This window comes from Perca fluviatilis, chromosome 12, assembly GCF_010015445.1.
Source record: "Perca fluviatilis chromosome 12, GENO_Pfluv_1.0, whole genome shotgun sequence".
Lineage (NCBI taxonomy): Eukaryota > Metazoa > Chordata > Actinopteri > Perciformes > Percidae > Perca > Perca fluviatilis.
Genome location: NC_053123.1, coordinates 21,149,006 through 21,166,596, shown reverse-complemented (window position 1 = coordinate 21,166,596; position 17,591 = coordinate 21,149,006). Strand labels below are relative to the sequence as shown.

General features: G+C 39.1%; 1 protein-coding gene across 3 annotated transcripts in view; it reads right to left on the bottom strand.

The window, feature by feature from the left end:
- The window catches only part of uxs1 (UDP-glucuronate decarboxylase 1), a 41,665-nt gene extending 27,548 nt beyond the window's left edge, over nucleotides 1-14,117 (bottom strand). Inside the window, exons 1-3 of one of the 3 annotated variants that reach the window (XM_039818022.1) lie at nucleotides 13,292-14,117; nucleotides 7,480-7,507; nucleotides 5,273-5,321 (exon numbers count right to left, since the gene is read on the bottom strand). In XM_039818022.1, the coding sequence (XP_039673956.1) occupies nucleotides 5,273-5,321; nucleotides 7,480-7,507; nucleotides 13,292-13,382 (168 nt within the window). In that variant the 5' untranslated portion in view covers nucleotides 13,383-14,117. The remainder of the gene's footprint in view (nucleotides 1-5,272; nucleotides 5,322-7,479; nucleotides 7,508-13,291) is intronic. The other 2 variants (XM_039818024.1, XM_039818023.1) reach the window with 2 other exon arrangements.
- Nucleotides 14,118-17,591: the final 3,474 nt, after the last annotated feature.

The following is a 17,591-nucleotide window of genomic DNA, read 5'->3' as shown; positions in this document are numbered from 1 at the left end:
TCCTTCAACCTCATGATTCTCATTTGCTCTGACATGCGCTGTGAGGTCTTATATAGACAGGTGTGTGCCTTTCCTAATCAAGTCCAATCAGTTTAATTAAACACAGCAGGACTCCAATGAAGGAGTAGAACCATCTCAAGGAGGATCAGAAGAAATGGACAGCATGTGAGTTAAATGAGTGTCACAGCAAAGGGTCTGAATACTTATGACCATGTGATATTTCAGTTTTTCTTTTTTTAATAATTTTGCAAAAATTTCTACATTTCTGTTTTTTTCTGTCAAGATGGGGTGCTGAGTGTACATTAATAAGAAATAAAATTAACTTTTTTGGACAGCTTTTGTAAAAGAATGCTGTTGCTAAGTAACAATGCACAATGCTTATAGGAGTCGAGTTATGTCACTGCTAATGAATCCCCAACATTTCCGGATTTTGCTGCTTCATAATAAAAACATTTAAATAACAAAATAACGGAGGACTTTTATTGTGAAGAACTTATAGGAAATGAAACTGTTCACAGCCGGGGCTTTGACCACGCATATTTCCGTCAACTCCAGACTTTTGTCGAGTAGTTTTCAGTGCTAGTTCGTGACACAATGTAGCTGAACTAAGGTACAGACGAAACCAAAATTATCGGTTAAAAAAACGTGGCGACATATCCCCGGTGTTAAGAGGCCCTCCGCGGAGTCAGCAGAAGCTATGACTGTACAAAATCTTGAGGGCGAAGTAAAGAAAAAGAGAAGGTACTTGTGGAACAAGTGGCACATTGACAAAACTAACAGCGAAAGATCGTGCTAAACATTTCAGACCGTCCTGCCAACCTGTATTAAACTTCAATGTATGCTGTAACAATTTTTCAGTCGCTGCTGCTGTTTAAATCCTGTCGACACTGCTGCTCAGTTCCCCCCCACGACTGACTGACAGTACAGATCCACTTGTCCGTGCGACGCTTCTGTCGCGCTGCGCTCCACTCTATTCCTATGGGTGACGCTCCTGCAAAGCATTCCGGGAAGGCAGCGCTACATTGGAAAAAATGCTGCACGTCAAAAAGCTGGCCGATGCCCAGCTTTATGCAAATTATTCCTATGAACGCGACGCGACTATCCAGTAGAAGTAGACGAAAATCTTTCAAACTAACCTTTGTCGATCTGAAATGAAGACAAATTCAGCAACTGCATGGCCTATTTCTTGCTTAAAATGTTTTCAGAAACATATTTCGGTGAACTATTTTTGTAAAATACGAGATCATATTCTCAACGAGCCACCATGACACTCTTTTGAAATTCTCGAGTAGCCACACCCACGTCACGCATTCGTCCAATCAGCTGCTGGTCAAGGGCGAGGAGCATCAAGCATGGCTGTATGACGTCGCGACACCACCCGTCAGTCATGTCGCAAAGTGGATCTGTACTGTGACACACACACACACACACACACACACACACACACACACACACACACACACACACACACACACACACACACACACACACACACACACACACACACACACACACACACACACACACGGTGGATGTAGGAAAAACCGGCGATGAGACGTACAGGATGACCTAAATTGAGGACAGCTACACTTGTTATTTTAAGTGAAATGATAAATAAGTTAAAGTCCTTTATCAAACCGTATGAATGGGTGTCCCAGGCCAGGTTAGGAAATAAACTATTAATGCAAAGATCAACACGCCACTGACAGAAATGTTCAAATGTATTCATTCAATAAATAATTTTTTGTCTTAAATCCACCAGCCATTTTCATATTATACCAACATTTGCAGCATCCTGAGCCTTTTTTGAAAGGTTACTAGGACAACTCAGCCCAGAGTAATTTTATTCCCTCCAAAATAAGTTTCCTTTTTATTTTTAAAGAACTATACATAAAAGCAACTTTCACTGTCTCTCGCAACTTCATTGTAACAAAAATACAAAAGGCATCACAACTTTTATCGCAATTTTTTACAAAAGCCCCCGCAAAATCAGGCATTTTGGGCCGCAACAATCTAAAAAAAAGGCCGCAAAATCCTGGAGGGACTGTTTAATGCTAGGTTACTGAGAGATGAGTCAATATTTTTTCTGTTCATTAAACATGTAGGCCTACAATTACTGTAGATTATGATTGACCAAACAGAATTTAACCATGGTCTCACAGGCTTTTTTCACATCACTTTATATTTGCTTATATTAATAACATATGTATTAATAATAAAAAATAATGTATTGAAGCAATTCAAAATATGCTAGTGCACTTTTTATAAATTTGAATTCCGGAAAAAGTGGCTGGTAAAAAATTAAAGTGGCTGGTAAAATTGGGCATCCACCAGCCACTGCGTTAAGTTAATTTCCCACCCTGACCACACGCCTGCCGCCTTAACTACGGCGTCAAAAAAAAGTGAATGATTTAAATCTAATGAAGCAGAAACGCTTAATGTCAGATAGCATCCATAATAATTGGACTTTGGGTTAGATTTTTTTGACAGTTTTCAGTGGTTATGAGGAGCAATATGTCGTTTATGCACATTTAAAGGGATAAATCGCGATTTCACGGGGTGAGTGGACTTAATGGAGCGCTGGCATATGGCAGGCAGAGAGCATTTATGTATCGCTGTCCTGTTCTTCACATCAGTGAGGCTTTCTTCTCGTTTCAACGAAGTGAATGCATGACGAAGTAACTGGAACTATCCATCACCTCTCACGCGTGAATTCTCAACGTCCTGGCTGTTGCCCGGTCTTTGAGGCACAGCTGTTGTCTGTTGTTTTTTTGATCATTACACATTATTACAGTTAGTTAGCGTAGTTAAAGATGCAGTAGGTAAGTCTTATAAAACTAACTTTCTGTCATATTTGCTGAAACTGACCCTATGTTCCAGTAGAACTACATAAAATAAAATACGTAAAATTAAAAAACTCCTCTGGCACCTCCTACAGCCTGTAGTGCCATTGGCAAAATTCCACCGTTCCCGGTTGATTTTCTCCAATCAGGGCCACAGGGGTGGTCTATCTGCCTGTCAATTACTGCTCAGGCACGTACACGCATATATAGCGTTCTCCCCTCCCCCCTCCCCGCGCACGAGCTGCAGAAAGGTTTCCCAAAACTCGGGTGAATATTGGAGTGGCTTTTCAGAGGTGGCGTGGCTGCAGGATTTTAAAGATCTGAAGAACGATGCAGATGTAGCCACATTTCCTCTCAACAGGTAACATAATTACCATGAATGATTTATCTTTCACTTGGTTATTAGCAGTCAAAAGTCCATAAAGCTACGTTGGTGAGGATGATAGTAACGTTAGCACAGTGGTCGGTCAGATATGATGCTGAAATGGCTAAGGGTAGCCTGCTAGTTAGCATCGTTTTACTGTTGGTGAGTAAAGTTAACGTTGTGTTAGTGTTTAGTTATTGAACATGTTGTCTGACATGCCGGCCGGCAGTTCTGTCAAACTCCGTTGTGTGGGAGGGGCTTAGGAGACGGTTTTGGCTGCAGCAGAAAGGGGGGAGGGACTGAGAAGTTGTCGATGTTCAAATTTGTTGGCAAAGTCCTGGATCTTTACAATTTTACCTACTGCAGCTTTAACTCTACACACAGTGAAATGATGTGTCCTGTTTTTATTTCACGCATACTATCTGCTTTGAGTGAGTGAAGCTATGGGCTGAGCTCTGTTATCTCAGTGCTGTTTGTTTTGGAGAAGAGTTGTCAGGCAAAGTGGAAGAGAGCGTGTCACGGAGGATAATGGGAGCCATGCGAGTAACACTGTTTTTAAATTTGTTTTAAATAGTGTTCAGGGGTAGGAATTGCACAATCAACGTTTATATCAAGAAAGTCAAGGTAACAAGGTTACTTGCTGAATAGATCCCATCGTTTTAATCCTAAAACTTGCCAACAGCCATTTAACGTGCACACATGCTTCGATTGTGGGGAATCAATAAAGTGTTCATCAGAAACAAAACCACAAGATTTCCCCTTTTTTCCTCAAGACTATTGTCTAAAAAAGTATAAAAAGCCATTGAAACGTCAGGGATAATTCACATACAATATAAAACTGAGTTGTACTTATATAATAAAGAAATGTTTCCCTTTGTGTGTTTGTTTTAATATAAGAAATTTAATTTTAAGAAAAAATATATGCTAGCCTGACAAGCCAGACCCACATCAAGATGCTGGGTCTGGGAACTCACCATTGACAGGGCTCAATCCAAGGGGCGGGATAGGTGGGATAAACGGTTGTCTTTCAAATTCCCTCTGCACGCAATAAGATAGCGCTACAACCAGGCAGAGCAACAAAGAAGGTAGCAGAGCCAGTTGATAGATTAAACTTTTTCCGTATCCGGTCGGCAAAACTCCGAACACATCTTCCTTTTTTAAGAATGATTTCTGTGCCGTTCTTTGTTCATTTCTCAAAGAAAAGCTTAACTCCAAGTCTTCCAGAAGACCACTGTTCCCAGCAGCAGCAGCAGCCATAAGCCCGCCCACCGACTCTATACACGATGTGATTGGCCTGACTAGAGTTTGGTTTTTCCAGCTCGGAAGTCAACGGAGAGTGCCTAGACCCCCCTGGCTGCAAATTAAATTTGCTGCCGCTAGGGTGCGTCTAGATTTCTAGGCTAAATATATACCTATTTTACTTCTGACTTTTTTACTTGGCTGCTGACTAAAGTTAGTCACCATGGTGCAGTTTAATTGTTTCAAAATTCCCGATTCAGGAGCATTAACTTTTTCTCACAGAAGGGAAATGTTTGTGAACAACTTTGACATTACTGTTGGCACTTACCTAATATCTTTGTCAAATTTGTGTTTGAGGTGGACAGACAGACAGACAGACAGACAGACAGACAGACAGACAGACAGACAGACAGACAGACAGATAGATAGATAGATAGATAGATAGATAGATAGATAGATAGATAGATAGATAGATAGATAGATAGATAGACAGATAGACAGATAGACAGATAGACAGATAGATAGATAGATAGATAGATAGATAGATAGATAGATACTTTATTTATTCCAAAGGTATAAAAATATGTGATGGTTAGGCTAAAATTTAAGCAACACGATTCAGGCCCGGCTGCACCAGATTTTTTTGGGGCCCAGTCAAAAATCTAGATTTGGCTATGGTATGTAGAGGTTGCAAATTAGTGTATATCTAGTAAATGTGTAATATGTGCATGAAAAAGAGAAATACTAGCTGATAATATACATATATTATATATAGAGCTCCTTTGACCTGTAAAATACAAGGTGTTTGACCACATGTTAAACTCACTTCATCAATCCTCTGCTCAATCTTCATTTCTCCGTGTTCTTGTATTGATCTATGATGAGAGAAAGACAAAGCCAAGGAGAGGGGGGGATGAGATGATGGCAGCAATTATCACAAAGCCAAAGAAAATAGCTCGACTTGAAAAATGCTTTTCTTTAGTGACACGTGGCGCACCACCCCCATCCAACCATTAACATTTTTGAGTAAAATCCTCTACACCAGTTTATATAGCCTTTATATCACAATATGTAGGCTATTTAATAGTCGCTTCTGTATACGGATTGTGGATAAAAACACACCATGAATGTGTGTTTTGGGCTAATTCAGCAAATTAAATAGCTGTCAAATTATGGTAATAATTACAATAATGTTAAATCACATAAAAGTCTGATACTGCCATAAAGCAGTGCGGTTCACTGGTTTGCAGCACTGCCAATAATGGCCTAATACAACCAGGTACTATGTAAACAGTTGACAAATATATATATAGTCTCATATCATTACAAAACAAAGAGAAAAGATAGAGCTCTGATTTTTAGACAGAACACGCATTAGTTTAATTATATAAAAACATAAAATTGATTTACATGAGATTTTGGCATGTTTACCTCTCACATTCAGAGAGAGAAATTACATTTGTCTTGACAATTTGAACCTTTATTAAATAAATAAATTAATTCAGTGCCGCTGTCATCTTTGATCCAGATCAACTAATTCTGATACTACTTTTTTTTTAACCATCCCAATCCCAACATAATATCACTAGAGAGAAGCTGTTTTGTGCTACGTATATACTGTACATGTGTATGCAACAGTCTAATTACAGTCCAGTCTGCTGCTGATGATAGCTTGCGCTTATCACAGTGCCAGATCAGGAGTAGGGAGACTGTGTAACTTCATGAGAATTATGTGCTCAGGATAGAATGGATTTGGTCCATTTATAAAATGACAGCAATGTATTCAATAATTGAGCATAAAATTACTTTTAATATTTCATATTTTATGACCGAAGAAAATCCATTACAGTAAAATTCTGATTTTGCCCAGTGGGTAGCATTTGTGCATTTACATTAACGTTTACATCATGCCTAAGCGCAAATCAGTACGGTCAGCAAGTCGTACCAAATAGAGGAGATAGGCAGTAGTGAATCTCCAGGGAAGTCAGATTAGCCTATCATGCATGGTGTCCACTATAGGCATGTTACAATTTAGTCTACAGTATGTGTCAAAACCTATACAGACATTTTCATGTCATTATTAGTTTATTGACTACATTACTACATGATGATGCACTGGATTGTCTCACACAACAATCTGAATTTTCAGCAAAGCCCCATTAGGAAAATCAGCAGAGAATGAGGCTGACCTGAGGGGTATTGCACAAAAGTAGAATTTATAAATCCAGGCTAACCGATAAAGCGAGGCTTGACCTAGTCTAATCTGTGCATCCTGGTTTGGTGTGTTTCACAAAGGCCAAGCCAGGCTGAGAAGGAGCGACTAGGTCCAGCCAGGCTGAAGTAGCACGGCTTTCGTTAACAGACCGCAAGGTCGAGCACAGATTTACAGATGCTAAAATGGATAATACGTATTGTACATACTTTATGCAGGGTGAGCAGCAGCTTCTTATGGAAGTGAAACACATTATTTGTAAAAAATAATGTGTTTTTTTTTTACACAAATTATTTATGTGTAAAGGCTGTTAGCCTGGTCAGGAGCAGGCTAGCTGCACAGAATAAATCTCCATGGTAACTTAGGTGCCTCTGCTTTTGTGCAAGGTTAGGCAAGGCTAAACATATTGCAATACCCCTCAGGTCACTCGAGCGGAATTTGTGTATGCAGTGTGTATGCTGTGTGTAAGTGTGCAAGAATGAGTGAAATGATCATGTAACCTTCCCAGAAGATGCACAGAAAATAAAGGCATTTTATTATTACTGCACTATGATGTGAGAGTTGTGTGTGCTTTGCAGATGTGTCATGCACCTTTCGACACATCCCTACCACATTCACCATTAATACTGCTCTGAGTTCAGCCCTCTGCACAGGATAATTTATAGGTGGCAGAGGGTCAAGGAAGATCAGGAGAGGTGGGGAGTCGGGGGGGGGGCACGCGCGTGCAATAGTGAGGGCTGGGGTAGAGGGGAAAGTCTCAGGTATCAGTTGAGGTTGTTGTTTCTTCAGTAGTTAGGTAATAGAGAAATTAATTACTGTACCTCATGTTCGTATATGTTCCCCAGACAGCTGGAAGAGAGAAAGAGAAAACTTGTCACAAAAATGGGAGCATTATGAATGTAAAGTGCATGTATAGTGCAGTATAGCGTTCAGCGATATCAGTCTGTCTAACAAAGCCAAAAAGCAAAACTGCCAAAGAGACACAATCGAGGAAAAGAAGCTCCAGCAGTTATTTTCTTTTTTTCTCGGCTCCTAAAACTGTACTGTCCTATGAGTGGATTGTAAATGATTGAGCTGTAAACAAATGTGGCAATTTTCAAATGGATTAGCATGAAAATCCAACCCTGTCTCTCAAATCTGGGTATTTCCCATTTACTTCCTCTGACCTTCAATTTAATCTTCACACTAAAGATTCAGATATTAATAAAGACTTGAAGATCAGTCTCATTTTATATGGTCTTTTGTCTTGACCATGTCCAGTGTTACATAATATATTAACCCCTCTTCTGCCTCACAATTTTGCCTCAAATGTTACAGAAGTAAAAAAAGAAAACGTATACAAACTGCACCAAACCCAAACTTAAGTGATTTTCTCAGGGACCCTCAGGAAAGACAGAGTTTTCTGCATAAAAGGTGACACTCAATCGTTAGCAGAAAGATGTGTACTTAACAAGAAAACTACTGTTTTAGCTCTGTTGCGAGGATGTTTGACTATACAGTGCATACATTTTCCAATTCAGAATTCAGACACTCAAATAAAATGGCAGAGTGTAAATATAGTGCACTACAGAAAATAGGGAGTGATTTTAGACAGTGAGTCTATAACTTTTAAAGAGCGGGAGACAGAAAGATGGTCGATAAAATTTCCCACTGTCAATCCTTATTTTGTATGTGTGATGCAACATTATTTTCTAATCTTACTAGATAATCTGTGAGTGCGTTTACATTAGGGCTGCACATTATATAATTTTGTTTTATCGTCTTCATAACGCTTAAGGCTCTGACATATTGCGAAACACACTCAGAGATTTTTGTGTTAGTTAAAAGAAAATATCAGTAGAAAACTGTACTTTAAAATGTAACTCATTCTTCTTTTAGTGGTGCCTTTTATATTCAATTCGATATTCAATTCGATGTTCAATAAAATAATGTTGGAAATGATTTCCTTTCATTTGTTTTAAATTCAACAAGCAATTTGTTGTATTTTAGTAGAATACTCAAAGCAGCAGAAGTGAGTACACTTTAATATCTGTTTATTTATGGCAAGTAATTTCGTTTTCGCAATATTCAACAATATTATTGCAGATTTTCCACATATAATGTAGCCCTAGTTTCCATGGACATGAATAACCCACTTATCTTGTTTTTGGAGTATCTCGTTTATGTGTTTTAGCATGTAAACCATAGATAAAGGCTAAACAAACTGGTTTATATCTATTATGTAAACACCATATCAAGAATATGATCATAAACGGAATAAGCCTCATTAATGGGTTAATTATGTCCATGTAAACACACTCACTGTGGGTGACGCAGTCTGTCTTAATTGGTTTAGGATTTAGGTTCTCTAATCTAATCTTGAAACTAAAGTTATATTATATTGAAGTGTATTTCTTCAGTTCAGCAGAGGTGAAATTGGTTTATGACTTGACAGAATTTCCAGTAGTGTAATCACCTGATAGCAGCAATGTGTGAGCTCACCTGAATTTGGAGCAACATCGACACAATGATCTACATTACTAAACCTAACTTCTGTCAGTCTGCCCACAACAGAGTACACTGCTGGTTATTTTCTGATAATGCATGTTTAAAACCAGGGGACTTTTATAATTGATTATTGAGGTTATATCCTAGTCAACTGTTAAGAACAAACTAAAATTAATAACAAATGACTGAATAGATGCTGTTTAAATCCTAGTTTAAATCTTGGTCTTGGTGTAGGACTCAGTTTTGTCTTGAATCTGACTCGGCCTTGTCCCGGACACAGCAAAGGCAATGTTGACTACAGCCCTGCTGTAACAACAACTCATGCTTAATAGTCAGCCACACTATCACAGTTAAAATGCCAGTTCAACCTTACAAAGCATTAGCCTACTAGTTACCTGTGATGAGAATCAAATAAAATGAACAGATGAGCTCAGCTTCTTATCAAATACTACCTGTTTTTGCTGCCAAATCTAGTCAATAAAACTAGTTCTATGAATATAAATCAACATGGTAAATGTATTGTGAAAACTTTGCCGCCACGCCGCCTGATGGGCACAAAAGCTGACATCATGGGTTTTACAGACACACCATGTTCATTATGCAACACAATCTTCAATACAATAACTCAGTTGAGCAAAGCAGGCCAAACTAACATTTCTGCCAATGTAAGCCAATCAAAAATTCAAATAGGTCACTTGTTTGACACTTGATACTTTTGGGAAATGCATAAACAATTACTTTCAATGTTGATTAATCCGGCGCTGATTATATTTCAATTAATTGTTTAGCCTTTCAAATGTCAGAAAATCATGAGTTGTCCATTAAAAATTCCCAGAGACAAAATTGAACTCTTGAAAGTCACAATATCTATCTATAAATTGCAGGAACGTCTGTCTGTCTGTCTGATGCGCATATCTCTCAAACCGTTAGTCCGATGGATTTCAAACTTGACAGGGGTTTTGCTACAGGCACAAGTAAGTGCAGTTTGACGTTGTTTGGATTAGAAATGCAAAATATATCGTTAAATAAATAAATTATATATATATATATATATATATATATATATATATATACACACACAAATAAATAAAAGAAGCACACATTGGCTTGTGCCGCTCTAGCCGCTGGCCACTCCCCCTCTCACACTGCAACACTGATGCTACGTTTACATGTGGCCGGCTATTGTCATAAACGGACATTTCAACCTCTCAGTTTTCAGAAAAGTGTTCGTTTATATGTACCCGTGTATATGCCGTCAATGCCGTCAAGAGCATGCCAGACCTGTAGGTGGCAGTGTAACGAGAAGCTCAAGCCCACATTAGCAAATCAGAATCCCGACAATAGCAACAACAGCAAACAATCACGTCTTCTTTCTCTCTCTCGGCTGCCTAAACCTCCGTTTGTCTCCGTTTACATGCAAACGAAGTTTTCCAAAATCTCCACTTTGGCCGGAGTTTTTAGAAATAATCGTTTTCTGTGATAAAAACGGGGTTTTCGTGTAAATGAGAGGCCAAACCGCAGGAAAATATCTGCGTCTTCCCTTCGTGTAAACGGGTCCTGAGTGAGTACAGGGCAGGACCAGAGACAGAGAGGGTCGAAGAAAGCAGCAGAGCTGTGGCAGCTAAAATGTGAAATACACCTCAGACCCACAAAAATGTACAAAGCAGCACTACTGTCTTTGACTTTGAATAAACAAACGACAATTCCCAAATTTAAGGACATTTCAGAATCCCACACATTCAAAGCACAACCAGCTACAGACAACAAGTGGCAGACAGAGCGCGATGCCACTTATAGGCAGGCTACCAGACACTGTTTTTGAGTCACTATACAATATTAATATTAAGTTGCTGTGAGCTCTAACCTACATTCACCACTTCTAACCAGAGGCAGAATATAAAGTAATCTTGGATAATATTCCTTCACAGCGCTGTGCAATGCGAGAAAATCTCAAGAGCTGAACTGGGCAGACACAGCACTTTTCATCGGACTCACCCTGGGTTAATTAAGTCTACTGCTAACTAATAACATGACCATCGCCAAAATACCCACGCGAATCAAATCCCCTACTTCACCGCTAACTTTCAAGCCACTAAACCTCTATGGAAATTAACACCTCTGCTGAAATGTTAAATTGGTTAAGAGACAACACCCTCTCTCTCCACACACACGCACGCACGCACGCTCTGGTGGTTGATTAACGCAAATATGTGCTGATTAGCTCTCATAACGGGCCGGGTGGGTAGCGCACTGCCATGAGTCCATGAGGCTAATGTCTGATTACTCCACATATATGATATGTGATATTTTGTGATTACATTCTGAATCTGCACCATTCTGTCAGGCAAATACAGCAGTACAATGTCTTCCTCTGATGTAGAAGTAGCCTACACTGTAAGTCAGTAGTAGGCTATACAGGGGAGTTGCATATTAAGTGGTTTGGGGTCCTTCTGCAAGTAATTTTGGGGTACAATTTGGTTTTGATGAATTCTACAAGCAGCAATACAACCGGCCAAGCAATCGGCCCGTTCCAAACAGGCACATTTTGAACGGGCTCTGCACTAGTATATTTAATTTACAGTGATAGTTATTAGGGGTGGTACGGTTCATGAAAAAACATCCGAACCCCTCGGTCTGCTTGTCTCGGTTCGGAGCGTGTGTGTGTGCCACACGGTTCGACGCATGCGTGCCCGTCAGGTGCCCGTATGTGACCTCAGACAGTGAGTTTCCCTTTCACGCGAAAGAAGAGGTGTGGACAAGTTACCAACAAAACGTACAGCGAAAGACCGTGGAAAACATTTCAGACTGTCCTGCCAACCTGTATACTTTTTAACATCAATGTAAGCTGTAACAATTTTTCACTCTAAAGTTTCTCTGTCGGCTCTCTGCAGCAGGCTGGGCTGCTCAGTTCCCCCCGTGACTGACGCGCGCACACACACAAACACACACGGTGGATGCAGGAAAAAACTGAGATGAGACGTACAGGAGGACCTGACAGCTACGCTCATTATTGTAAGTACAATGATAAGTTAAAGTCCAACAAGTACTTGTCAAACCGTATGAATGTGTGTCCCAGCCCAGGCCAGGATAGGAAATTAACTAACAATGTAAACTGTTTTTATGTTTAACGTATTCTGACTTATTCAAAAGACAGAGCTTTTAGAGTTCCTCTCTTTTTCTTTTAAAGGATTACATTTTTGTAAGAGCTACACTGAAGTTGGCAGTTTGATAAAGTTATTTCAATTGATATTCTGTAATATTTCAATCTTCATGTGCTAAAAAGGCACATAAGTTCCTGTAGATGGCAATACGAATTCTCCTTTTTTTGCCAAATAAATGAAAAGCTTGTTGAAATCATCAATGTCTTCCCTCTTGCTGTATCAAAATCTCACCTAGCTTTCCTCAGAAATGGTCCCAATAATGTGCTTAAAGTCAAGTCAAATTCAGTTTGTGCATGATTACATGATATAACAATATAATTATTTAATACTGTATCTACATTGTGGGTAATTAAACTATAATATGCTGAAGTATATTTCTGGAGTGTTAAATATTAAAAGAAAAAAATAACAAAAACCGTACCCAAAAACCGTGATACGAACCGAAACGTGGGTTTTGTGAACCGTACCACCCCTAATAGTTATAAAAAGCAAATCATCACATTTGATAAGCAGAAACCAATAAATGTTTGGTATTATTTCTTAATAAATAAATCAAACAATAGCAAAATTGTTGGTGATTAATTTTCTGTTGATAAATTAATCGTAATTGTCTCTCAACAATAAATATCATAGCTTTCTGGTTGTAAATTCCCTTTACCAATTCATCACATTAAACTGTAACTCTCTCTCTAATGATAATGGAACACCTTGAAAATGAGATGGTACACCATCCTGAAATGCAACTAATTTGTATTGTATGTCGACTGCTTCAACACTTTACCAGAAGGATGATTTAGGTTTTTCGATGTATGAACTCCCAGTACTCGTCTTGCAAGGTACATTGTTGGGGCTTGGCCACCAAACAGTTAGTGGTATCGGTTTAAACTACTCACACAAGTTTACAGTTTGGTTGGCAACAAAGTCACAACAGGTATGATACCAATTTAAGGTGAGATACGTTCAATTACACAAATCGTGCACTTACAGGCAATGTAGGCGATCAAAGCGAGGGCAAAAAGTAGCTTCATCATTCTTCTGTTTAATCCTGATATCAGCCAGATGACCCGCTTCATCATCCGCTCAATGCAACAGGACCAAGAACCCAACGAGCCACACGTTCAAGTCCAGCTACAGCATTTTGAGTCACAATTGTACATGTCCTCGGTGGAGTTCGAGTCTTCAGGATGTCTTGGTTTATTAGGCAGACTGTCAATGACTTGGTGCTCCTAATTCATATAAAATAGAACTAGCTTGACAGGACAGGCAAGCGGCTGCTGCTACGTCAACACCAAGCAGGAGCAGTTTACGTGGCTAGCAGGGTAACTGTACACATTGGTAGCAAACAGTAACGTTAAGTTACCAGGCTACACGGTGTAGTGTCAACACTAACTACATATAAACGTATTTATCAGCAGCATTTGTCCACCGACTAAGTAAACAGGTATATTAGCTACAACACATCATGTTTACGTAAGTGGATATCTTAAAGTTACGTTACAAACTGCAGCAAATAATACTGTGAAGCCAAATGGATTTGCGTTAGCACCACATTAGCAATCAGCTACAGCTAGCTAGCATGCTACTAAACTGACAGCGTATATTTCTTCCATTCATAGCCGCCGCTTATGAACAACAGACTCGAATCCTGCCTCACGTTTATATTCAGGTAAGTACCGGGAAAATAAAAAAGCTGTTCATTTTAACGACGTAGAGTTGCATACATGCCGGAGTTTGCTCTTCACAGTTGGGCCGAGGAATAGCAGATGAGCGATTAGTCTTTGCTCGATTTCGCAGCCTGACTTTTCCTGCAGAGACTGCGTGACGCTCGTTTTAGTCGTTTATTTTATTTGTATGAGCTTACTAAGGCCGTTGCCATTAATAGACTAATGGAACAGTATACTATTGTGACAAATATTTAACATACTTTATAAGGCGTAGCTTTGAAGTTGCAGGATAATTTATTCTGAACACTGACACAATGGCTCATTCATTCCATCACACGAAACTTTCCACAGTCCAGTAAACCAACCTTGTTGAACACCTTGTTGATTTTCCCATTTCAACAACTGTAACCTGTTTGGTGCTGTAAGCTTTTGTGTGGTAAGATGTAATTAGCATTTGCTAAAAGTGTACTATACTGTATGTTATTTTATACTGCAGGTATTATTTCACTCTGGTTAGAGAACAGGACTCACCTCAACGACATACTGTACATGTTTTCCCTTAGCAAATATTTTAATTCCTACTGCAATTTAAACTCTTTTTATTTTCATTTCAATCAGATGGTAAAATATTAACTTTTGAGAATTAAAAAAAAAAGAAAAGAAAGTAAGAAATTGCAAATGACTATGTCATAATAAAGTTTGTTTTGTTTAATTTTGAAAAAAATATGTTAATGTTTTAACACGTGTTGTATTTGTTACGTCAATTTGTGGATCAAGCTTTTATCATATATGTTTATGAGGGAGACATATACTGTATTTCTAAACATATCAGGTACCACATTCATGCTCCTCCACTGTTTACACACTGTTTACCTCCACTGTGCACCATATGATGTAGGAAATTATAAATAAATAAATACATGTAAAGACAGACAACAGACTGGTGATCTGTTTCATCCCCGTCCACACCTCCCTCAAGCTTCCTCCTGGAGGAGTCTTTAAACTCCCTCAGTTTCTCCCGCAGTTCTTGCTGTACTTTCCTTAGCTTCTGTCTGTCCCATGACCTGAAAGCTTTCTTCTTCTCATTTAGAAGAACTTTAGGCCACTAGTGATTGCTTGTTATTGGGAAGGCAGCGTACAGTCCGGGAGGGCACAGAATTCACAGAATTTAATGTACTCTGTGATGCAGTCTGTCAGGTTATTGATGCATCCCATGTGGCCCCAGAGCACATCCCAGTCTGTAGACTCAAAGCAGTCCTGCAGTGCCTCCTCAACCTCCTGAGTCTACCTCCTCACAGTCCTTGTGTGGACAGGCTGCCGCTGGACAAGAGGAACATACTTTGGAGATAGAAAGACAAGGTTATGACCCCATTTGCCAAGTGGGGGAGGGCAGTGGCACTATGTGCATCCTTAGCATTTGCATACAGGAGCTCCAGAGTTGTGTTGTCTCTAGTGGGGCAGTTTAAATATTGTTGAAAGTCCGGGAGTGATATGTCCAGTGAAACAGGATTAAAATCCCTAGTGATAACCATGAAGGCATTGGGCTGCAGCGTCTGAAGTCGTGAGACAGTGGTGTGAATGATAACTGATGATGTTGAAATGTGTGGTTTTAGGTGAAATGGCTCTCAACATATTAGATGTATGAAATTTGGTGCACACATCCAGTGCTCTCAGAATTATTTGTTTTCTGTTTTATTTTTGCTTAGCCCTTTATTGTCTTCACAGCCAATGAGCGGAGAGAGACAGAGACTGGCAATGATCACTTAGTTGAATTCAACTAAGTGACATCTGCCCATCTGAGTTAAGTATACACAGAGGCTAAATGCATTAGGATTAGATTCTGATAAATATGGGCTGAAGACAGTCAAAGTTCAACAATTCATTTCCTGGCCATCTTTGTACTCTGAGACCTAGCAGAAGTTACAGATATGAACACTCATCTGAGGATAATCCAGTTGTTCACATCTTGGCGCATCTAATTTTTATTCTGAATGCAGCTGCCCATTTTGAGTCACTGAGATGGCAGAAAACACAATTAATTCATTAAATTACTCTGCAATGAAACACATCTTTCCAATTGACTGTTTTCTTTCAAGACCATGAATATCCTCACAAATTGCCATCCACTGTAAGACAAGATAAATTAACTAAATTAGACCGAAGCATCGGAGGTTAGATGATCACAGCGTGATTATTTGTAAGGACTTTTTAATAGAACCTTACAGCACATCTAAAGACTTATTTTGTGTCCGGAAGGTTTGTACATTGACTGGAGCTGACTGAAATAAACAGAAGCAATTTCCCTCATAAATTACTCATGTATAAAATTATTCCTTCGTCAGCAGATAACTGCTTAATGCAAATTAAATGTCAGAGGAAGAGGGACACATTTTCATTTTATTATCAAAGACCATGAGGATGCATCACACCTTATCTGCTTTCTGTATGTTTGTTGTTTTTTGGCATGTTTTGATATGGTTACACCATTGGCTGATAGAATCCCTCAGAGATCATTTTCAGAACAACCCACCTGTGGACGGAGGTGTTTGGTAATTGACCATCTGACAGTTGTTAATATTGGATGAAAACACAGAGCTTCTGTTTCATAATTTGTGGCCCTGCTGCATCATCAAAAGTAAAAACTTGAGGAACTGAACTGACATTGGCAACTGAATACCAGAATTGCAGGGTCAGTGCAGAGGGAAAACACAGTTATGATCCAATGAATTGTACATCACCCACTTATCAACAGTGGATCTCAGAGATTTTGAGTAAACAAGGATTATCAGGAAGGTCAAGATAACTATCATTTTCTAACTATTAAAATATATGTTTTTCAAAATAAAATGTGTATCTTTAAATTGTACAGAAATCAACCGCGTAAACCAAAAGGTTTCACACTTTCATCAACATGCCTTTTTACATGAAATATTTTGACATATCACAAGCAAGGATCTGCTTAGTATATTATTAGTCTTAACTATACAACATCAGCAACTCTCATGTTGGACTTTGCTTTTTATCAGTATAAAAACTACCCAACAGTGATAATAAAGAACAAAAGCATACATACAGGCAGCCACATTAAAAGCACCATGTTAAACCAGAGGTGTGATGTGAGGACATGCACAGATGGCCTGCAGGACAACAGATATTACCGGCTTGAAGAGATTTTGGTCAGTTTTACAAATAACCATTACATGCCAAATATGTCATAAAAAATATGACATTCCTCCAGCGCACAAACTACAGAGACTCAGCCATCTACTGCTCATTTGGTGCTTAAGCTACCTAAGTGACAGATAAGCAATTACATTTACTGCAAATGGATTTTAATGTGCAGCTATGTAGCCTCAAAAGAACCATGTGCAATTGAACAGGGTTGTTGTAGATTTCCCTTCCTTCAGCAGGTCTGTATTTTAAAAGCAGCTGACCCTGCTGTACCTGAATACATGTACAAGAAGCCTCTCTCTCTCTCTCTCTCTCTCTCTCTCTTTTTTTTTTTTTTTCTCTCTCTCTCTCTCCTTTACACGCACGCGCACGCACGCACGCACACACACACACACACACATTTCGTGACGTAAGAGTTGCCTTTAAAAGATGCTGGGTAGCGGAGAAGAG